Source organism: Nannospalax galili, unplaced genomic scaffold, assembly GCF_000622305.1.
Source record: "Nannospalax galili isolate Female #2095 unplaced genomic scaffold, S.galili_v1.0 scaffold543, whole genome shotgun sequence".
Classification (NCBI taxonomy): Eukaryota; Metazoa; Chordata; class Mammalia; order Rodentia; family Spalacidae; genus Nannospalax; species Nannospalax galili.
In genome coordinates this window covers 181,126-205,237 of record NW_008352270.1, presented here as the reverse complement: position 1 = coordinate 205,237, position 24,112 = coordinate 181,126, and the positions used below count along the sequence as shown (strand labels likewise).

The following is a 24,112-nucleotide window of genomic DNA, read 5'->3' as shown; positions in this document are numbered from 1 at the left end:
CAAGTCATACAGTGTACAAGTGATAGATTTAACCAGGATTGAACCAGGCCATTGAATCCCAGAGCTCTGAATACTGACCATCACTTCAGATAACCTCATCTCACCTTCATCCTGCATATGGATTAATTTTTACAAGATTTTATTTTGTTGTTTTCTTGGTTTTGTTGTTTTTATTTTTTGAGGCCTGGAACTCTGTTATGTGGACCAGGTTGGCCTAGAACTCACAGAGATCTACCTACCTCTACCTCCCAAGTGTTGGACTAAGGGTGAGCACCATGAACCCAGCATAATTTTTATATGGTTTAAAATTCAGTTTAAGGGAGCCAGGCATGGTGGCGCATGCCTTTACTTGGAAGGCAGAGGTAGGCAGATCTTTGTGAGTTCGAGGCCAGCCTGGTCTACATAGTGAGTTCCAGGACAGCTGGGGCTACAGAGAGACCCTGCCTCAAAAAGACAAAAAAAAAAAAATTCGGTTAAGGCCTGGAGAGGTTGCTCAGTGGTTAAGAACACTGGCTGCTCTTCCAGAGGACTTGGGTTCAATTCCCAGTACCCACATGGTGGCTAACAGCTGACCATAACTCCAGTCCCAGGGTATCTGACACCCTTTTCTGACTGCCAAAGGCATTGCACGACACAGGTACACTTACATACAATACACTCGTACACATAAAATAAAAATAATAAAATATACATTTTTTGAAATCAGTTAAGGTGCAGTCCAGGGGTGGCACAAGTCTGTAATCCCAATGTCAGAGTTAAGACTGTAAATTTAGTCTAGTCTGGACTACATAGAAGACTTTTCTCAAGGAAAAAAAGCAACTGAAGTTTTACTTTAAAATGGTAGAAGCAGCTAACTGAGCTCATTGACTCCAAGCACAAATATTTGCAGTTTTCACTTGTGTGAGAGGTCCAAGCTCCAATGCCAAGAAAGAACAAGGGTCACAGGAGGCCAGGAGGTTAAAGAGATGGAGAAGAGCCTCAGAGAAAACACTTTATTCACAAGCACAAATGCCACCAGGCAATCAGCTGCTGGCAGGCACCCAGGCACACTCTGGCACATGGGGGCCGCACACAGGAAGGCACAGGCTGCATAGAGATAGGCACACAGATCTACAGGCAAACAGGCTGGCGAAGGTGGAGGGCTCTGGCCTCTGACCTCCAGCTCATATTTATATGGAATCGCACAAAAGTAGCATCCTGCCAAAAAGAGTTATATAACATTATTTTTGGGGTCCTGGTGATACCAGGTGTCCCTGGTGTCAGCCATTCTGTTCTGACTCATTGCCGTCCAGAGTTAGCCCTCTTGGCCCATGCCTGGATACTCAGATCAGTGCCATGTTGTCTAAACACACACTGGCCTTTTCAGCCATTTGTTTCCTACAGCTCGTGTCCTCACTGTTTGGTATGCAATATGTATTCTTTCTTCTTTCTCACTATAAGAGCAACATCATTCTTCAGTTTCCACAAGCTGGAGTCAAGCAGTTCCCCCACATCCTTTAACATTTGTGACTGTTGATGTATAAATGGTCTAAGCATTTCATCATCTTCCTGAAAAATAAGTGAAAGAAAAATATGATGGTGTAGATTCTGTATCATTAGAGTGAAAAAAGTACTTTGTGTATATAAATTTTCTATTCTGGCTGGAAAACTGCATTTGAATGTTATTAGCAGTCAGTAACCTAGGAGCAACCTGAGTTCAGAAAGGCTGTATTCAAACGGCCTTTTGTTAGTCAACTAACAAAAACTGATGAGATAATCCAAAATTTCAGATTGGAATGCTATATGTCATTTCAACACAGTGGATGTTTTGAGGTTTGCACAAGAACTTACGGGTGTGAGGGTTCTCCCACCGATAGGGATGTGCTGATGTAACCCCACCCTGTGAAGGTAAGTACCTTTGAGAAGGAATTCAGGACTGGCTGTGATCCAGAGGGCCAGTAAAAAACAGCAGAGGATGGGGTAGAGCGGACAGTGGGACAGCAGCACTGGGTTTTAGATTATTAGTGGAATTAGTTAGATCCTTGGCCCATTAAGTTTTCCATGTTATTTTTTCCTAGTTTAAAGGTAATTGTTATTGTATCCTGAATATTAATACTTGATAGTTACAGATCACCAGTCAGGAAGTTTTCAATTTTAGAGCATTTTGGATTTTTGGATGAGGGATGTTTAACTACTAAAGTTCAGGCAACTATATGAAAATCAAAAAACCCTGAAATCTGAAACACTTCTGATCCCAGACATTTTCGATAAGAGATATTCAACCTATACTACAAATTGATTCTGTTAAGTTTTGCTTATTCTTGTGTGTTTGGGGGCAGGTTCATGTGAATACACATTTGGGGGGTGGTTACAGATGTGTGCTTGTGAAAGCCCAATGCTAACCACAGGCAGTTTGTCAGGAGCCGTTCACCTTGTTTTTTGAGACAGGCTCTCTCATTGGCCTGTACCTCACTGAATAGGCTACCCTGACTTGGCCAGTGAGCCCCCGAGAGCCTCCTGTCTCCCTCTCTCCTGCACTGGGATTACAAGCACACACCACCACATGTAGCTTTTTCTTTTTCACATAGGTTCTCAGGTCCTCAAGCTTGTGCTGCAGGTTCTCCACTGGCAGCTGTCCCCAGCCCCCAGTGTTTATTCTGAACTCTATGATGCCTTTTGTCCAGCCACTATTTTTATTGTGAGGTATTCATACAGAAGAGGCACCAAAATATTCCTCCAGGTCCAGTTACAGTGAATCCATCTTTTCAAGCAGGCCCATCCTCTCACATGTTCTTCCTCTTCCAACCTGGTCTGCACAGTTTTGCCACCTAATGCATACCTAAACATGCTCTGCCTATCTTTAAACATTTGAGGCATGCTGGATGTTGTCTTTTGTGACTTGAGAGTATCACCATCTCTGCTGCATGTGGCTGTAGTTTATTTTCACGGAAGCATAGTGTTCACAGAGTAAATGAGGCCATACTTTACCCATGTTCTGTCTGTGACTATACCTCAGAGACCTGTCCAATTGGAGGCTTTTATGGAAGATGGTATTAAGATCAGTGCCTATCTGCAAAGGTAATCCTTCTCATCCAACTCTTCATCTGAACCACAGAACAAAATGAGCTGAGTATTTTCTCAAAGAATGGTTTGTAGCAGGTGCCATTCCAAAAGCAAAGGAGAGATCATTTACATGTGTCTGATTCCTCAATATACTGAATTCTCAAACTTTAAGATGGAATTATTTGGGGCTGGAGAGATGGCTCAGCGGTTAAGAGCACCGACTGCTCCTGCAGAGGACTCGAGTTCAATTCCCAGCACCCATATGGTGGCTATGAACCATCCTTAATTCCAGTTCCAGGGGAATCCGAAGCCCTCTTCTGACCTCAGAGGCATTGCACGACAAGGGTGCACTCACATACATGCAGACAATACATGTACGTGTACACATAAAATAAAAATAATTAAAAATTTTTTTAAAAGATGGAATTATTTAGCTGGGTATGGTGTCGAAAGCCTTTAATCCTAGCACTTGGGAGGCAGGTGGAACTGTGAGATTGAGGCCAGCAGCCTAGTCAGTTCCAGGCCAGCTGGGGCTACAAGGAGACCCTGCCTCAAAACAAAAAACAAAACAAAGGAATTGTTTGAATAATTTGTTGAAGCACAAGTTCCTGGGCCCACACCCAAGGATTCTGATTCAGTGGGACTCTGTGAGTTCAAGGCCAGCCTGGTCTACATAGTGAGTTTGAGGCCAGCTGGGGCTACAGGGAGACCCTGTCTCAAAAAGACCAAGAATTCTGCCAAGAATTATCTCCACAGGATGTCAGTTTTTTCCACATGTGCTTTCTGTATCCATTGAAGTAATCAGATAGTCTTTCTCCTATAATCTTTTAAAAAGTTTGTTATTCTTTATTATTTGTGTGTTTGTATAAGGCACACATATACCATGGTATGGTGTGTAGATGTCAGAGGGCAGTTTGCTAGAGTTGATTCTCACTTTCTGCTATGTGGGTCCTGAGAATTGAACTCAGGTCGGTCTTGAGAATTGAACTCAGGTTGTCAAGTTTGATGGCAACTGCCTTTACCCACTGAGCCATCTCACTGGCCCTCTCCTGTAATCTCTTAATGTGGTAAATTATATTTGCTTTCATAATAATCAGACTTTTTGTAAAGTGACTGAATATCCTGCAGTGGCCACAGCTCCTGCACCAAGCCAGATGTGCACTAAAATAGAACGGCCAGAGCAAAGGTGGGTAGAGGTTCAAGGGAAAGGCAAGTGCTTTACTATGTCTGCCGTCGCAAACCCAGGGCCCACACTTTTAAGACTTCAACCTGTTCATCTGCTTAAGCACATATCCCATCACTGTAAGGGCAATAAGTTTAATGGAATATGTTCCTGGTGCTTCAGGGAGGCTGGTTACTCACAGGAGGTCTGTACTGTCTCAGTCTGAGGAGCTGTCCCCTGGCTGCGTTCATGCCTTGGTAGAACACCTTCAGGGCTCTGGCCAGCTCTCTGTCGCAGCTGGCTTGTTGAGTGCACATTTGGCTAATCTGTCTGGCTGATGGCAGTTGCGCTGTCATCCCAGTTTTCTTTGGATTATCAGAAGGCTTCTGGGCTAAGGTGAAAGGAAAGGGACTATTGTCAACTGTTCACACATTTCTGTACTTACTAGTTTGGGGCATTTTTCTGTATCTGCATCAGCATGTTTCTTTGAACTCACCCAAATAAAATCTCGTAAAAATGTTCTGTAGTTTTTGTTTATAGTAAGATATTAATGAACTCATTAAGACATTTGTGTTTTAGACAAATAGTACATCTCAAACATGGGAGTTGGGGATGAACTAAACAACACAACAGGCATAGTGTCTTACCCTGTTGAGCAGAACTGGTTTTCTCCAGTGATTCCTTGAGAGACATGTTTTCCTCTCTCAGGGCTCTGTTAACATCTCTGAGTAGCTCTGTTTCCTGCTCCAACTTGAACAGCTTCTGATAAAGTTCTGACACCTGGTTTGATGTGGTCTGCAAAGGAAATGTGAGCTCAGCCTTTATCAGATTACCTGCGTAGCCTTTGAAACTAGTGGTTCATGCTACCTGTGTAAACCAGGATGGGATGCGGAGGTGGGGAGAGGGTTATGTCCTTCAGGGTACCCAGAAAGGCACAGAGAATGCATTCATTGGAGGGAAGGAACATTGATGATCCTCAAGTGGCTGTCACTGACATTGTCTACTCACCTGTGGCCCCATGTTATTGTCATGTGTATGCACCTGGCTCCTATCCTTCACACTGGGAAATTTCTTGGTGTCTACCATGATGTGGCCTTCACCTGTGAGCAGGAAGTCCAACTGAGAGAAGCCCAACTCAGCACATCCTTCTGCAGTGTGGGAGAGACCAGCAAGGAAAAAAATCTCAGACCTTAGTTAAGTGAGGTGAACCATGTACTCAGCTTCTAGACTCAGAACGCGACTCTTGCCCATTTCTTTTTCTTTCTTTCTTTTTTTTTTTTTTTTTTTTTTTGGTCTTTTTGAGACAGGGTCTCCCTGTAGTCTCAGCTGTCCTGGAACTCACTATAGATAGGGCTGGCCTTAAACTCACTGAGATCTGCCTGCCTCTGCCTCCTGAGTGCTGGGACTAAAGGCATGTGCCACCATGCGTGGCATCTCTTGCCCATTTCTTCACAAACCCTGCCTGCTTCCCTCCTCTCCCTTTTCTGAAGCACCAAGCAGCCTACATTGTATCTGATTAAACAGTATCCCACACAAAAGAATAAGTAAGTAAGGTACCTTGAAGGCCCCACAAGTCAACAATGAGGGCATTTGTCTGCAAATAATCAAGAAACTCCTGAGATGCACTTAAGGCTGCAAACTGACAGTCTCTTCAATCTGGGGATTCACACTTTTCCAAACAGCTTTAGTATACAAAGTTTTTGGAAGATCGTAAATTTTGTACCTGAGACAAGAGTATAAAGTATAATGGAAAACCAGAAGAGGCACATTTATGAAGAATCAGAGGAGCCAAAGAATTGCAGTCCAATGTACCAGCCAGATGAAAAGTTACCCTGTAGTTGGTTCTTGTGATCTCTGCCTCCAACATCTGCTATTCAGCAAGAACATCATTACCATATAGGTAATAATAAATGTCTAACAAGGAAGAAGAATTTTAATGAATTTTCTATTTCGTTGCTCTATGTTGCTAATTTTCCATGTGAAGTGCTAGTTTTTATTCTTCAGTGTAACCCTTTCTCCACTGTTTTACCTTTCAATAAATATCCTTTGGACCTAATGAATTTAGCCCTACCAGGTGTATCTGCCCCATCATAATATGGCTCTTTTTTTCCCCCCCTCATTTTATTTGAGCCCCAGCTGGCCTGGAACTCACTACGTACTCAGGCTGGTCTTGCTCTCACAGAGATCTGCCTGCCCCTGCCTCCCAAGTCCTGGGATTAAAGGCGTGTACTGACAACATCCGTCAGTTTTTTTGTTTCTAACAAAAACATTTTATTTAGATAAAACAGTTTTCCTGGATATTGTTTATGATAATTAACACTTCTGACTCTACTGCTTTAATCATGTCAGAGGTTCAGTACCCATCCCAGTGACCTGGAGGCCCTTTGGCTGGTCTTCTCTATTTGATCAACAGGAGAAAGTAGCCATTTTGGAGTTGGGCAAACAGAGAATGCCATGATAAATTGAGCTGTAAAAGGGAAGGCTGCCTCCCAGCAGGAGCCACACGGGTGGTGTGCACAAGCTGTATGTAGTGCAGACCCCCACCCCATCTGAACACCCCGCCTTGCAGATTCCCACCCCATCAGAACACCCCGCCTTGCAGACCCCTACCCCATCTGAACACCCCACCTTGCAGACCCCTATTCTATCTGAACGACCCTGTGGTGCAGAGCCTACCCCATCTGAACACCTTGCCTTGCATCCTCCTTCAGCCATTTGACACCAAGGCACTGGACAATGTGAATCTGGAAGTCAATCCTCTTGCCCCGTAGCTCCAAAGGGTCAATAACCACTTCTTCCTCATCATGTGCTCTACAGACAAGAGGTGAACATTAGTCTGCAGTTAGGCTGAGTCCAGGCAATTTAGCACTGGGATATCACAGGATTGAAATAGAGCCTTAAGAGAAAGGCAGTACTACTCAAGGAGGGATGGATGACGTTATTAGTGGGAAAATCTATTCATTCAAGAGACAACTGATGCGAGGGAAAGACGCAGACCATCCCAAGGAGTTCACACCTCAGGGAAAGGAGTACAAACAGCTTTATACAGGAAATGTGTATGCATGTGGTGCTGAGCTCACATTGAAGATTGGGGTTGGTCTCAGTGGGGAGGAAGGAAAGCCAGCTGGTTGCTTACATGCTGCCAGCCAAATTGTTATTTGTCTTGATGAGTTTTTTATAGCCCAGGGTCAACCTCAGACCTATACACTCAAAAACCTGTTTGGATAGCTTTCTAACTGGGGACCTCCCTCACGTCAGCCAAACCTCATAAAGTCTGAAACTTACAAACCAGAATGCCATGTTACTCATGTTCAATGTGACTTAGCCAAGGTAGCCAAATGACCTACCAGTGACCTGACCGAGGCACCGAGTTTTTGGTTGGCTTGGTCTTTTGGCCCCAGAACTTTCAGGTTATCCTACTCCCTTCTCAAGCTGGTTTCCTTTTTAGTAAGGCAAGAGGTCACATTGGGTGCTCTGGGGGAGATGGCTCCCAACCAGGCCCCCTGCCGGAAGAAAGGGAGGGAGGGAGGGAGGGAAGGAAGGAAGGAAGGAAGGAAGGAAGGAAGGAAGGAAGGAAGAAAGAAAAAGAAAGAAAGAAAGAAAGAAAGAAAGAAAGAAAGAAAGAAAGAAAGAAAGAAAGAAAGAAAGAAAGAAAAAGGAAGGAAGGGGCAGGTGAAAAATAAGAGCTTAGGTCAGAACCAGCAGTCTGAAAGCCTGTGCCCACAGAGGTTCAGGAGCAGCATGGGAGACCAGATGCCTGACACTAACCTCAAACCAAGAAATGTCAGTCCTCTGCCAAGGATGGAGATGGGATAGGAGGAATGGCTTTCTGCTTCTGGCTCTGGGACCTCCTCCACAGGACAGGCCTCCCACATGGGAAAGAGCACCGTGTGGTGGATGCCAGACTCGCTAGGTGCCAGGAGTGGGCTGTGGATGGGCATGTCCCACAAAACAGGCTTGTCTCCTGAAGATCTGCTGATGGAGCCGACCAGGGCTTTGGGTACTTGTCAATGTTCCTAACTATATGTTTGTTTCCAGGGTGTCCCTCTCATTCCTTTGCTTCTCCAGGCCAGTGTTGAGGTGTCGAAAATGCTGCTGGGCATTTGTCAAGAATCAGATTCATAATGAGGCCAAATCATGAATGAACTCATTCACTTCTCCCATGTCAGGTACCAAGCTGACACCCTCCCCTCTTAGGAGATCTGAGGCTTGTTCTGAAGTTTCTGTGTGACTAACTCAGAACCAGGAAGTGGAAGAGACACCCACCGTCCTTCAGGGGAGCAGGGGACGATGTGGATGTGCAGCATGGCCTCCTCCAGCCCTTCGCAGTTCAGAAACTCCACCTGTTCCTCGAGCTTCATGCAGTAGGCCAGTGACTGCAGCCAGATATGTGCTGAGCCCAAGTGGACAACCTCCACAGGATCCCAGAAGGGGTCGTCGTCTTGAGTTACATGACTGTCTTCTCCCTCTAGAAAGCGCTGGTAAAGTTCCTCCATTAGGAATTTCCTTTTGACCAGACCCAGACCTGAGAATGCAAAAGGAGGTCACCTGTGTGTTGTTTCGTTTGCAGCTTGAACGAAGCATCTGGTTTCTTCCAGCTCCTCCTGATGAATGGAACCTTAGGAAGACCACATACCACTCTCATCAAACAGCTTTGGTGAGGCCCTTCCAGACCACAACTCTCAATGCATTGCTTTAGCATTACTTGAGTCATCTGAGTCCAGGAGATGCTTAGAGATGGTGACAGAAAACACCCTCACAGGAGAAATCAATGTGTGGGGTTTGGCAAGATTTTACATATATATAATTTCTGGAGCCTGTGAACATTACTTTAATGGCAAAGGGGAATTAAGATTTTGGGAGAAATCATGTTTGTTTATCAGCCAACCTTAAAGTGAGATTATCTTGAATTATCCAGGTGGGCCCAGTGAAACCACAAGCTGTAAATAGGGAAGAAGCAGGCAGAAGAAATGGTCAGAGAAAACAAATGTGTGATGTCCACAGGGCTAGAGAGATATTATATGGTTGACAACAGTGTGGAGAGGCTGTGAACCAAGACATGTTGCTGTCCAAAAGCTGCAAAAAGCAAGGAAATGGATTTACTTTTTGGTGTCCAGAGGACAAATTGGCCCAGCAAGACCTGTATTGGGCTAGCAGCCTTGGGGCATTTAGTGAGTGTCATAGATAAAAACAGGGCAGTTAGTCTGCAGAAAAGCCAGGAAATGACTCCAATCAAGAAAATGCCCCCCCACACACACGTGGCCACATTTCAGTCCAATGGAGGAAATTCCCCAATTGAGGCTCCTTCAACCCAGGGATGTCAAGTTGACAACTAAAGCTATCACACAAAGGATCCCCCTGCTGAGCGGGGGCTTGTACTGATGGGTGGGAGGGAACAGGTCACCCAAAGTCCACCTGAGAATTAGTGACACAGCCTCTCAAAACAGACTGAAGATGCGCATTCAGGGTTCACAGACCGGGGGCTACTCTGGAGGTATCATATACCCAAGACCCACTACAAGACAAGCCTGAAATAGTTTCTTCTTTAGAGGGCAGAGGGAGAGGAAACAAGGTCTTAAGTCTCTTAAAAAGATCGTCCTGGGGGCTGGAGAGGTGGTTAAGAGTGGTTAAGAGCACCTGATGTTCTCACAGAGGAACTAAGCCCATATCAGGTGGCCATGCTGCCTGTAACTCCAGTTCTATGGGTCCAATACCCTCTTCTGGCCTCTGTGGGTACCTGCACACACATGGCATACAATCATACAGACACATACACAAAAAAAATTTTAAGACCTTGATAGCTTGGAGTTAGTGAAATGGCCTTTTCTGGGTCTTATGAAAATGTGGATTGTCTCATTCTTCAGAATGGCAAATCCCCCCTCTACCTCCCCTGTCTTTCTCATGCATACACAGACACGGGCACCATTACTGTCTGGATAAACTTTTAGGCTCCTTTATGGCACTAAAGTTTTTGAGTCATATTAAATCTGAACAGAGAATCTTCAGTAGCTGTCTGTGATGATTAATACTGTTAACTTGACGAGATCTAGAGCCACCCAGGAGACAAGTCTCTGGCCACATCTGTGAGGGATTATCATCTAGATTAGGATAAATGAAGTGGGAAGACCCACCCTGAATATGGGCAGCATCATTCCAAGGGCTTTGGTCCCAGACTGCACAAAAAGCTAGCTGAGCATGGACATCATCTCACTCTGCTTCCTGACTGCTGATGCGATGTAACCAGCTGCCCTCAGTTCTTGCCACCAGGACCCCCCTCCACAATAGACTGTACCCTCAAACTGAGCAAAAAACAAACCTTTCCCTAAGTTGCCTTTGCTGGGGTATTTATCAGAGCAGCAGGAAAAGGCACTAAAACAGTGTCATTAGGAAAGATGCTAGGAGCTGGTGCTTGTGGGAGAGCAATGAGGAAAAGGAACATGGAAGAGGGCTCTCCCAAAACTCAGCCCCTGCTAGGAGCACATCTGGCGTCTTGCCTGGGTCTCTGCTGGGCAGCTGGCAAAAATCACCTATGTCCCTCAGAAGCTTCCCCACTTGCCGCACTGCTGGGGTCTTACCTCGTGAGTCCTTTGTTTGGTCACCTTCACCATGACCTCTTTTTGAAGGTCATAGCCCCTGGAATCTGACGATGCTAAATTCTTCACCTTCAATTCCATTTTAAGCCCCTGGTGAAAGAAACACTTCTCACTAAACAAATCTCTAGTTCATATTCATCTTGCAGTTTCTGTCAGTCTTCCCACTCTCCGCCTTTCTGAAAGAACACAGTCTGGTTCTTGCTCCATGGAGCTCCTGCCAAGAGAAATGGCAGAAAGCCAGGATTTCTCAGTGGTGTTCTGGAACTAACACGTGTACTTCCTAAACAGATTAAACCTCTCATGAAGCTCTTGCTGACTGGGCTCTTGGATTGCCAGAACTAGGTTCCCGGCATTGAGGTGCTGGGGAGATGCTGTGGCAACTAGAGGTGGGTGATTATTTGGTTTGGGATGTTGGTGGCTCTGATAAGTAGGAACGGTTCTCAGGCTGGCTGGGAAGGCCTGGATGTTTGTCTAGGTTCTGTCACTAACTCCTGGAAGCCTTGTGGGAAATCCTGATACTTCCCAGACTCACAGTCTTTTCTGGACCTGCACTGTTCCATTCTCAGGCTCCAAATAAGTTACCTTCTCCAGCTCTTCACTCATTTGATTTGCTTCCGCAACCAGTGGCATGAGTTTGATATAGTCCTGGAACACAGCCAGGACACTGGGGTTGGCTCGGCCATCTCCCCTGCTCACAGGACCTTGTAAAGAATGGAAAGGATATTATTCTATGATACTTTGAAGCTGTGAATGAACTTACACACTCACTTGTTCATTTGTGCAATTACTAATCTCAGCCTGTAAGTCTCCAGTTTTCTAAGACAGGAAGCTTCATGCTTACTTCCTGTTCTTGATCTCAAGGCCCTTGACCCAAGGTGGCTCTGAACTGTCCAGGTAGGAGGTGTGGAGAAAGGGAGAACGAATCCACTGGGCCGGAGGAGCACCATCTTCATTCTGAAGATGCTGTGGGCATAGCAAGCGACTTGCTCTTCTGTAATATATGGATGGCATGGCGGAAAGGTCATGGAGACTATGGGAGGCCCAGTTTCTTCCCAGACCTGGGTGGGCACTGCATCGTGTCAGGATCTGTCAGCTCTTTAGAGACTCCCTGCCTGTGAGTCCCACAGTGCCCTGAGGCCTGACTCCCCAGAACTGCCCACCAGGCTGCTTGTTGAGGACCCACCATCATCACTGGGCTCTGAGGGCCTTCAACCCAAGGCCCTAGGTTAATTAACTTCATTTCATCACTATCTCTGTGCTGAGAAGGCATCTGCACTCAGTCACCCTGAAGAACTAAATGAAAAGATCGTGATTTAGAGACAATATCGAGGAGGGAGGGAGGGAGGGAGAGAGAGAGAGAGAGGAGAGAGAGAGAGAAGGGTGTCCTCCCCTACGGTTCTTCACTTTATTCATTTGAGGGTGTCTCTCCCTGAACCTGGGCAGGTGGCCACCAAGCCCCAGTGGTCCTTCTCTCCCTGTTCTCCCACAGTACCAGGGTTACAGGCACATGTCAGACCATGTCTGGCTTGTAATGTGGGTGCTGGGATTCAAACCCATGTCCTCATGGTTGTACAGCAAGCGTTCTCAACAAGTGAGTCATCTCTCCAGCCCCAGGTTTTGGATTTTGAGCAAGACCTTCAGTAGAAGATGGATGTGGTGATTATATATATATACCTATACTCCCAGTGCTCAGCAGGCTGAGGCAGGAGGTTAGCAAGTCGATACCAGCTTGGGCTATACAGTTTCAGACTAGCCTCAGCAACCTAGTGAGATCTCAGAAACCAAAATAGAGCTGGGCATGGTGGCTCATACTTGTAATCACTTGAGAGGCTGAGGCAGAAGGATTGCCATGAGTTCAAGGCTAACTTGGGCTATATAGTGAGTTCCAGGATAGCCTGGGCTGCAATGTAAGACCTTGTCTACAAACAAACAAACAAACAAATAAACAGAAAACATCAGCAAAAGGGCAAAGAGATGAATTAAAGACCAATTTATTTTACTTAAATGCTGAGTAAACGTTGCATTAAATGATGAGTTAATTCTTCTGCTCCCCACCCAAGGGTTTATTAAGGCAAACAGAGAGTGGGTGCCTCCTCTGGGAATCCAGAACATCACAAAGACCTCAGTGGGGTCAAGACAACCCTGTGCACAGTGACTTGGTGCTAGGGGGAAGAGGTGTGGGCTGGCTATCATCTGAGGAGAGGAACTAGGCAAGCAGAGAGTAGAGCCTCTGAATAGCCTCACCTGTGAGGAGTTTCAGCTACTGCAGGGGGAGGGTGAACAGCGGGAGAGGGTGATATCTTTGACCTAGAAACCTAGAGCTGCAATTTCTTCAGGATCAAGGCCTGAAGACTTCATGCCTCACCACATCTCCAGCCCAAGTGTGCTCTCAAACCAAGCCTAGCTGTTGGGCTGCATGTTCTGTAGGGTTCCCTGGATCAGCTGAAGGCATTAGCTGCCTTTATCTAACCCAACAATCCCATCTCAGCTTTATCCTCATTCCTAAGGGAAAGTTTAATGAGTTAAACAAATCTTTGACAAGTATGCACTGTATTACCAGGAAAATCCTATTTTGTGACTGAGAATGTAGCTCAGTGGTACAGCACTTCTCTAGAATGCGGGAACACACACACACACACACACACACACACACACACACACACACAGAATCATGTTTCAACTTCCTGCTCACTGTACTCTGACAAAATAAAAGACAATTTTCTTCAGGAATGAGAACACACAGTGAAAGCTGTTGCTTTTGGGTTAGCACATGGAAGGTGCCAGAAGGCAGGTCCTGGGACTACTTACCAAGCATGTCCACACTCACTCCCTCAGCAGCTGCCAGCTCGAGCTGGAAAAAGTCATAATCGAATTTGCTCAAGTCCTCACCGCCTCGCTCTGAAGGAAACCCCACGTAGAGGTAGGCGCTGTTGGATCCCAAGATGATGCGGTCCTGGGATGAGAGGCTCAGGGAGGGAGGGCCAGCCTGCTCCAGTACCCTGGCCCCTACCGGAGAGCCCTGAGGACTATCTTTCCCCTGGGCCCACCCAGCCCCAGCCCCAGCCCCCCCTTCCAGGATGTGGCATCACCGTGGTCACAGGGGTTCTACGGAGTGCCCCAGGGTCCGACTCAGATTGGGGTTTCACAAGTCCTCTGAGATGTGGGAAGATATAAGTGCGGAATTCAAGCGGGGGGGGCTTTTGGGGTGAGGTAGACAGGCTGCTGCTGAAGGGGCTAAAAGGAAGTCCTTGTGATGGGGCAGGTACTTGGTGGACAGTGAGGCTGGAGCGGCTCCCTTGGGGGAGGAGTGGCTGAGCCCAGCCTGCCCGTCATGTGGCTTTGGTGTGTGGAGCTTGGGAAGGGAGAAAGCTGCAGGGCAGCTGGTAGGAGCCACTGTGGTGGCAGAGACTCAGTGGAGGGTGGCCAAGAGAGTAAATCGGGACTAAGAGGGACTCATGTTGCAAGCAGGTGGTGCTGGTCCTCGGAAGGACAGGCTCTCTTAAGCATCAAATGTCATAAATGTGAAGGCTAAAAGGAATCTTAGAGTGTGAGTCCACCCTCCTGGTTTTATAGGTGAGTCCAGAGAAGTGAATTGATATTCCAAGATACACAGTGTCACCCCAGCAGCTGTGGCTGGGCTGGTACCATTAGGCTTGGCACAGGTGGGAAGTTTCAGCCCTGCCCAGCCCCTCTCACTATGACAGAAGACATTTCATAACAAGCTCAGGGGTAGCACTAGGCGCTTCTGTGGCCGGACAGGGGAATGTACCAAATGCTGCAGCTTTGTGCTGGTGGTGATGGGCACCCCATTAACGACAACCTTGCACTTGCTGTATGGAGCAACTGTCACTTTGCCATCCACATTCGTGAAGGAAGCATGTTTATCTGAAATTCTAAGAAGACAAGAGTTTGTCCCAGTCATCCAGTGGATTATGATTTTAGTGACCAGTTTGTCCCAGTCATCCAGTGGATTATGATTTTAGTGACCAGTTTGTCCCAGTCATCCAGTGGATTATGATTTTAGTGAACAGTTTAGGTTGCTCTTCCTAATTTGTAATAAGATGCATAGCTGTGATGCGTGAGGACATTCTCCACCCCACATCCTCAGTTCTGGCTGTGGTTCACAGGTAACTGGGGACTGTAGGGCTCGGCCCTGGAGACTGCAGGGAGTTCTGGGAGACAGCAAAGAAACTATTCTAGTCATAGGAGAAATCCCAACTGAGGGCCTACAGCTGCCAGGAGCCACCAGACACAGAGGCCATCACAAGTCCTTACAAGCTCATAGGCCACCAATGGGGAATGGAAACAGATGTTTCAGTAGCCAAGGTATGGAACCAACATCCATGTCCATCAACAGATAGTAAAGAATACATGGTGCATATACCCCAGGGAAAGAGGGAGCAGATTCCTGTGACTGGCAGCAACATCAATGCAACTGGAGGACATTATGTTATGTGAAATAAATCAGACACAGGAAGGCAAGTACCACATGCTTTCACTCAGGCAGAGACCAAAACATTGAGCTCAAAGAAGCAAAGACTAGCAGAGTGTTTACCAGAGCCTAGGGAGGGTGTGAGGGAGGGATGGAGAGAGGTGGTTAATAAGAAGAGTGTGCAGTTAATAAGATAACTAGAGGATTACGATGGTTGAAGACATTAATTAAATATTTCAATATACTGAGTTGCTAGTTGTGGTGGCACATGCCTTTAATCCCAGCACTCAGATGGCAGAGGCAGGTGGATCTCTAGGAGTCTGAGGCTATCCTAGTCTACATAGTGAGTTCCAGGCCAGCCAGAGCTACATAGTGAGACCTTATCTCAAAAAAACCAAAACAAAAAAACAACCTTAGTAGAAAAGATTTTGAATGCTTTCAACATAAAGGAATGGTAAACAGGAGATGTTGGGTATGCTAATGACCCTGACCTGATCATTACCTATTACATGTTCTGAATACTATGCTGGACTCCACACAAATATACACAACTATGGTGCCAACCAAAACAGACAAAGATGATAGATAGATAGATAGATAGATAGATAGATAGATAGATAGACAGTCTATGGCCATACCATCCTGAACACGCCTAATCTTATCTGATCTTGGAAGTTAAGCAGGATTGGGCCTGGTTAGTACTTGGATGGGAGATAGATAGATGATAGATAGATTAGATGGATAGATGGGTGGGTGGATGGATGGATGGATGGATAGGTAGAGATGATAGATAGATGATAGGTAGATAGATAAATAGATGATAGATAGATAGATAGATAGATAGATAGATAGATAGATAGATGATAGATAGATAGTCTATGGCCATACCATCCTGAATGCGCCCAATCTCGTCTGATCTCAGAAGCTAAGCAGGGTCGGGCCTGGTTAGTACTTCGATGGGTGATAAACAGATTTTTTTTTTTTTGGTCTTTTTGAGACAAGGTCTCTCTGTAGCCCCAGCTGTCCAGATAGATAGATTTTTAAAAAATGTTTCAGTGGGAGCTGGTGAGATGGCTCAGCAGTTAAGAGCACTGACTGCTCTTGCAGAGGACTCGGGTTCGATCCCAGCACCCACATAGTGGTTAAAAACCATCTGTAGCTCCAGTTCCAGGGGATCTGATGCCTTCTTCTGACCTCCTCAGGCATTGCACTTACACACATGCAAGCAATACACCCATACACATAAATATAATAAATTAAAAAAAAGTTTCAGTGAAAGCTTTGAGCATTGAGACCTGAGGATACGGTGAGATCATGAAAGATCTTCTATGATGTGTTTAGTCTTTCAATTTCCCTTGTTGCTTGCTGGATCTTATTTCTGTTTGTGTAGCACTGTCCTATAGGACCTAACTACTAACATCCCTTTTCTCTCAAGATTGTAGAGTCAAGGAAACAGGAGGTGAATACCACACAGTGTTTAGTGTTCTTGGAGGGGGTTGCTGAGGGAGGGAGGTTCAGAACATTTTTGCTGTTGCTCCTCCAGCAGGACTTACAGCCTGTCCTGTCCAAGACCATTACGTTAAAGAATCTCCCCAGCCAAGCATGGTGGCACAAGTCTGTAATCCTAGCATTCAAAGGCTAAGCAAGGGGATTGTGAGTTTGAGACCAGCCTGTGCTCAACAAAACACTACAAATCTTTGGGTTGAGAGGTGTTCATTCTCTAATGCTGGACAGAGATACTTACCCCAGGCCTTGAAGAGTGACAGCATTTGAAGCAGCCTGTCCGATGTCACGTGAACCTGAAGATAGGACAATTCATCGTCAAAATCTTTCAGAATGATCTTGGTAAAGTAGCATGCCTAATGTCTTGAAAGTGGCGTTTCTGCACTCCACATGAACGACTCCCTCCAATGCTCATGTGAAGAGATTGTTTTCTAATGGAGCTGCCAATTGTAATAGCAGTTGGACATAACTTGTCTTGTGGATGATTGTTTTACTTTCTACCTTTCTTCTTGGGATTCCTAACTTGGTGGAAGCTCCACCTTCTTCATGGGCACTCTAGAGAAAAACATGAGGCCTGGCCCTTCACCCTCGGTGACTCATTGAGGCCTGGGACAGGAAAGGCTCTTTGAAGTTCTGTTTCTGTGTAGTGACTGGCCCTTCAGGCCATGCAGTGTCACCTGCAGCTCTTGAGTGGGTCTGGTTGTTCCCCACCACCATCCTACGTGGACACCTGTCTTAGATGAGCACAGTGACCAGGGATGGGAGAGCATGTGTCACCCCAACTCTGGGGGCTCAGTTTCAACCTATTCAGTATTCTTTCAGATTGGAGAGACAGTTCAAAAGCTGCCACCTCCTTAGAAGCCAAAAATGTGATGATATAGCCATGTAATGGATAAATAGGCTGCAGTGTATATATGTATATGATAGAATGTCATTCACATTAACAAAGAAGGAAATTCCAAAATATGCTATGCCATGAATGATTTTTGAAGACATTATGATCAGGGAAAGGAGCCATACACAGAAGACAGATACTCTATGATCCCCACGGTGAAGCCCCGGAGTGCTGAAGTGCAGACGCAGAAAGGAGAATGGCGGCTCCCCAGAGCTGGGGGAGGGGAGTGGGGAGTAGTGTGTAAGGGTCCGTTCAGTTTGAGGTGATGATTGAAAGTTCTGGAAGTGAATGTGGTGATGATTATGAATGTGAACATATTTAGTGCTTCTGCACTGTATTCCCAAGAGCAGTTAAAGGGGTGAAGTTCTATATATTGTATTACGATTTTTAAAAACCGAAAGAGAAAAGGAAAGAAGGAAGGAGAAGGAAAGAGAGAGGGAAAGAGGAGGAGGAGGAAGAAAGATGGAGGAGAGAGGAAGGGCTGGAGGCAGGAAGGAGAGAGGTAGGAAGGGAGGGAGAAGGAACGAGACGGAATGAGCGCTGGCCTTTGGGGTGATGGGCTACAAGGCAGGTGGATGCAAGGCCAAGTACCATTGTGAATGAAGTGCTTGAGGACCCCTGTGAGCTGCAGATCCTCGTTGACATTGAGAAGGTGAGGGAGGGTCTTCATCATCTGTTGCTCCTGGAAAGGTGGAGGGACGCTATCAACATCTGGGCCTGTCCCAGGGGCCACAGGAGCAAGGGAAGCTCTCAGGGCAGGACTGTTCCAAGGCTCGGTGGCCTCCTAGTGTGTCCTTCACTGTATTTGTTTGGCTTCCTCTCTCCTTCACTTCTGCTCCCACTATTTCCTTCAGGACCCTGGCATCCCAAGGCTCCCTGCTCCACCTGGGTAGCCCTTCCCTGGGCCTCCTTTAACTTGCTAATAGATGATTGCTGATGGCAAAGATGCATTCGCCCTCCCTGGTTGCCCAAGTGCAGTTCGGTCTTCATCGAAGGTGCTATTGTGCTGGAGAGGATGGACAGAACTAGAGTAAGTTCCTTCTGATTAAGAGTAAAAGGACCAAAGTCCCTCTGGTGGCTACTGTTCATGTGGAATATAAAGTTCCTGTCCCCTGAATCCCACTTGACCCCAGAATTGCATAGAGCCACCCCTCCTCAGGACACTATTTAATAGGCTCTGCCTGCACCCAAGCTAACTTTTTAGAATCTCGACCTCTATCTTGATCTGAGTTACTGGCACCACAGACCACACCTATTCTCCTTCCACCACCTGGAGTTTCTCTGGGCTTCACAAACCTTCTAAAATCTAAGTAGGTTTACTTTCTCTCCTAAGAGTTTCTGGTCTGATCCAAGACTTTGAGATTTACCAAGAGCCTCATGGTTACGAAGAGATCGTGCTGGGAGTCAGATTGGCAAGAGGAGGCAGAGAGGGAGGGTGTCTCTATCACCCATGAAGGATACTCACAGCCCAGCTCAAGAGCTGTGGCTACATGGAGCACTTGCCTCGATTTTGCAAGACTTCAAGTTCCACCCCTAGCACCTAGAATAGTAATACTGGTGATGTCTGTGCTCACATAATGATCCCTAATGATGTGATAGTGACAGTGAATGCCAGTGGCTCAGGTCAGTCCATACCCTCCCTCAGTTCTCTACAAACTCGGACCATCAACAGCCTTGACATTCATCTTCATCTACGTGCACCAAGACCTTGGCCTTGATCCTTTCCATGCCTCAGCTCTGCTGATGTCACCCATCATTTCTCACACATTCACTGAGAGGCCCTCACCACAGTCCAGGCTTTGACAACAGCACAGGCAGCTATGCACAGGTGGAGATAGGCCTTGGGTGGAGATGGGCCAAGCGTTGGCAGGTGGGGCTCACCTGCACAATGGCTGCATACTGCTGCTCCCACTCTCTCCGGGCCTGTTCCAACAGGTGGGCCCAGGTCTCCTGAGTTCCCAGCTGCCGTTCTGCAAGGAAACAGGCTGAGTGCTCTAGAGGGAGGGAGGGATTTAAGCCCCTGGTCTGCACTGGGAGATTGAGGAAACAAGGCCCCTAGGGGGAGAAGGAAACTGAGTTGTGCTTCACTGTGAAGAACTCATCTGGCCTGTCCTGCAGCAAGCAGCAACCCTGGGTAACTTGGGTAGTAGAGATGAAGGCCCTTTTACCAGGAGGCATAGAACTCAGTGGTCTCCTTTTCACATGCACAAGGTTGGGAATTGCTTTGGTTTGTTCAGGAAATTCCCATCAGGCCAAGAGTTCAGAAAGAATCATAGATTCATCTTACTCTGTTTTTCACATTTCATGTCTCTGTTTATAAATAGGAGGAATTGGGGCTAGAAAGATGGCTCAGCAGTTAAGAGTGCAACACTGGCTGCTCTTGCAGAGGACCCGAGTTTGATTCCCAGCACCCACATGGTGGCTAACAACTGTCCATAACTCCAGTTCCCATGGATCCGACACTCTCTTCTGACCTTCATGGGAACTGCACAACATGGGTGCACTTACATACATGCAGGCAATACACTTACACATAAAATAAAAATAATAGGGGCTGGAGAGATGGCACAGTGGTTAAGAGCACTGACTGCTTTTGCAGAGGACCCGGGTTCAATTTCCAGCACCCACATGGTGGCTACAAACCGTCCTTAACTCCAGTTCCAGGGGAATCTGAAGCCCTCTTCTGACCTCCACAGCATTGCACAACACGGGTGCACTCACATACATGCAGGCAATACACTCATACACATAAAAATAAAAAATAAATAAAATATTAAAATAAATGGTAGAAATTAGATGCCACATGTAGATCAACACCCAGCATATCCAGTGCTTGGTGGCACAGCCTTGTGACCAGCAAGGTCACGCATGGGCCAGCTGTATGTACCTGCTCTAACCCAGACAGCACTTTCTTGCAACAGAGGCCTGGTGTCAGTCCTAATCAGTGCACTGTGGCTGAGAGATGTGTCCTGGTGGGCATGTCCACATCATGTCTGAGCAGTATGAGGATGGGGCAAGGAGCAGGGAGTGCTGTCACTAGAGAGCCCCTCTCAGGAGGGGACAGGGAACAACAGGTACCTGTTGTTGAGGACTGAACACAGGCTTTTGAAAGATTTGGTATTGCTATGTTGATCACTGAGCACCCGCTCCACTATGCCACCTCTTTTCAGTATGTCACATTGTAAGCAATCGCTGGGCATAAAATGATCACACCTTCATGTTACCAAGCTGAACACAGGCCTCAGCTTACAGCAGTGTCTGCCAGGCACTGTAAAGTCAGAACCCCCAGATTCTGACAGTTGGCCTGGGTGGAGCTGGGCACCACATGACCGATGTTATGAACATCTGAGTTAGAAGAGTCACTGCTGCCAACAACGCTTCCCCAGCTTCCCCATCATTTAACCCATGAAGCCACAGGGGGCAAGTGGCGCCATCCAAATCTGGTGAGGAAATGGGTCCTGGCAGAGACAATGGCCTCAAAATACAAGTGGCAACAGGCGATAAGACTAAGCTGAGCATGGTAGTGCACACCTTAGTCCCAGCACTCGGGAGGCTGAGGCAGGAAGATTGCTACAAATCTGAAGCCAGCCTGGACTACATAATGAGTTACAAGTTAGCTTGAGCTAATCAAAAAAACAAATACAGGCTGGACATGATGGAACATGCCTTTAATCCCAGTACTCAGGAGGCTAAGGCAGGCAAATCTCTGAATTTGAGACCAGCCCTGTCTACTTTACATAGTGAGTTCCAGGTAGCCAAGGCTACATAGTAAGACCTTGACTCAAAAAAACCAAACAAACAAACAAAAAACAAGGACTGGGGATGTAGCTCAGTTGGTAGAGTGCTTGCTAGTTGGACTTGATCCCCAACACCATATAAGTTGGGCATAGTGGCACATACCTGTAATGCCAGCACTCTGGAGGTAGACACAAGAGTATCCAGAGGTCAAAGCCATCCTCAGCTACATTGTAAGCCCCCGCCTCATGTCACCAAAACCAACCAACCAAAACCCACAGTGAAATGAGCAAAAAGAATGAGACTAAATGACCATTTGTAAAGGGTAAGACCATTGTTTCTCATTGAACAAGTGAAACTATGCTGATCTCAGTAAAAGATTTTTTTTAAATATTATTTTTATTTTATGTGTCTGAGTGTATTGCCTGTATGTATGTAAGTGCACCCATGTTATGCGATGCCCAAAGAGGTCAGAAGAGGGCATCAGATCCCCTGAAACTGGAGTTATGAATGGTTGTTAGTTGCCACGTGGGTGCTGGGAACTGAACCTGAGTCCTCTGCAAGAGCAGCCAGCGCTCTTAACCACTGAGCTATCTCCTTGGCCTCCTAAAGTTAGATTTTTTTAAGGTTGAGCAAAAGGATCCTGAACAAAACCTGAGAACCCCTCCCCCACCTGGCAAGCTCACGTGCCCCTTCCCTTGGCTGGCTGCTATTCTTGTGCCCCCAGCCCCTGGGTATCAGCCAGCTCATCTCCTCCTCCTTGCTCCAGGTATGAACTGAGCATTACCTCCTGACTCAGCCTGCTATTCTTGTGCCCCCAGCCCCTGGGTATCAGCCAGCTCATCTCCTCCTTGCTCCAGGTATGAACTGAGCATTACCTCCTGACTCAGTTTACCTGCCACCCCAGTGTTTCCACATCTGAGCAGCAACGTGTTCTCTGCCCTGGACTCTCTCACCAGCGTGCAGGTGTTGACCACAGCTTTGTTCCGCACCTTTTTAGCCCTGTCACATGCAAACATAAATATATTCTCAGTCCCCTTCACAGTCAGAGTTGCACCACCAGCCACAGGGCAGCAGCAGGTGAGATCTGATCCCAGTCAGAGCTATGTCTGCTTCCACTACCAGGGCTGTCCAACCTTTCAACATTGTGATACTACGTTATTATCTACAATTTTGGAGGGTGGGCACATTCATAGCTACCCTGAGATGCCCGTGACCCATGGGCCACAGGTTAGATATGGCTGCAATGATTAAGATCAAAAGTGAGGGGTTGGCAAGCTGGTTCAGTTGTTAAGAACACTGGTTGCTTTTGCAGAAGACCCAGGTTTGAATCCCAGCACCCACATGGCAGCTAACAACTGTCCGTAACTCCAGTTCCAGGGGATCCGACACCCTCTTCTGACCTCCGCAGGCATTGTACAACACAGATGCACTTACCTAGATGCAGGCAATACACGCATACACATGAAATAAAAATAATAAATAAATATTCTTTAAAAAAAGAAATATAGATCTAACTGGGAAATCTGCATTATTATTTTGATACTAAATGCTAGGGCTTCTGGTGTGAAAATCTCTACCACAGACCTACAGCCCCAGCCAGCGTCTTGTCCTGATTTGCTGATTCTAGCAACCTTAACTCTTTCATTTTACAAGAAAAATTGAAACAGTTACCAAGAAGGCATCAAGTCCCTGGTAGAGTGAGGACTAGAGTCCAGGGCCTCTGGCTACCATGTGTATCTCCTCTGCCACATCTCCTAGAAAATCTACTAGCAACAGGATTACATCTGATAGGCAGGAGAAAAGGAACATTCTAGAAATTGCTAAAGCGAAAATTTCACCTAAAGGTGTGAGCTTGTGTTGAAGATGATGAAGAAAATGTCAAAAGGCTAGAAACAGTACTGAGGCTGTGCAGTGAAGAACGAGGAAAAAGAAATGTAGTTTTTCCCTCAGACAAAAGCTCCCTCACTGAGAAGTGACTGAAGGGCTGATTAGGAGAGGAGTTCCTCGGAGGTGTAATCTGAACTTCTATTTTTGAGCATCCCTCAAACCTTGTCAGGAACGTTCTATATGCTCAGGGACCCTCACCCAGACTATAATGGAGGAATCCACCCTTTGGTGTTCTGGGAATAGGGTGAGGCTTAGCATCTTGCCCAGAGTTATAGGCTGCTAGAGGCAGCGTCTCTCCGACCTACACGTCCATAGACCCAACAAGTGACATGCTGGGAATGGCAGATGAGCTTCATTTTCCAAGTCGGCTTCAACTGTCTGGAACTCAGACCTGAGAGGTCCAAGTTGCCGCAGATCCAGGGAGCTGGTGTGATGGGTTCTCCATGTCTGGGAAGGAGGATGGTGGCTTACACATGGGGAAGTTTTTACCTCCTTTTTTGTTGTTGTTGTTGTTGTTTTTTAATGTGTATGAGTATTATGCCTGGATGTTTGTAAGTACACCTGTGTCATGCAATACCTGGGGAGGTCAGAAGAAGCCATCAGATCCCCTGAAACTGGAGTTATAGACAGATTGTTAGCTGCCATGTGGGTGCTGGGATTTGAGCCCAGGTCTTCTGCAAGAGCAGCCAGAGCTCTTAAGCACCGAACCATCTTTCCAGCCCTACCTCTTGTTTTTATAAGGTTCAGGAGCAGCAGGCATGGCATGAGCTCCAGGTGGCAGTCTTGAAAAGCAGGATTGTGCCTGCCAGAGCTAATCATCAGCAGGCTTCCCCAACCAAGACCGGACAGACAGGGCCTCT

At 46.6% G+C, this 24,112-nt stretch overlaps 1 protein-coding gene across 1 annotated transcript in view; it reads right to left on the bottom strand.

The window, feature by feature from the left end:
- Positions 1–639: 639 nt before the first annotated feature.
- LOC103746899 (kinesin-like protein KIF28P) overlaps positions 640–24,112 on the bottom strand; it is a 65,808-nt gene continuing 42,335 nt past the window's right edge. Inside the window, 17 exon segments of the mRNA XM_008849183.1 lie at positions 640–1,548; positions 4,405–4,595; positions 4,852–4,999; positions 5,246–5,352; positions 5,762–5,845; positions 5,848–5,927; positions 6,881–7,015; positions 8,471–8,714; positions 8,717–8,729; positions 10,780–10,887; positions 11,380–11,498; positions 13,606–13,750; positions 14,567–14,690; positions 16,974–17,028; positions 18,219–18,309; positions 19,509–19,621; positions 22,258–22,364. Of these exon segments, the coding sequence (XP_008847405.1) occupies positions 1,393–1,548; positions 4,405–4,595; positions 4,852–4,999; positions 5,246–5,352; positions 5,762–5,845; positions 5,848–5,927; positions 6,881–7,015; positions 8,471–8,714; positions 8,717–8,729; positions 10,780–10,887; positions 11,380–11,498; positions 13,606–13,750; positions 14,567–14,690; positions 16,974–17,028; positions 18,219–18,309; positions 19,509–19,621; positions 22,258–22,364 (2,020 nt within the window). The 3' untranslated portion in view covers positions 640–1,392.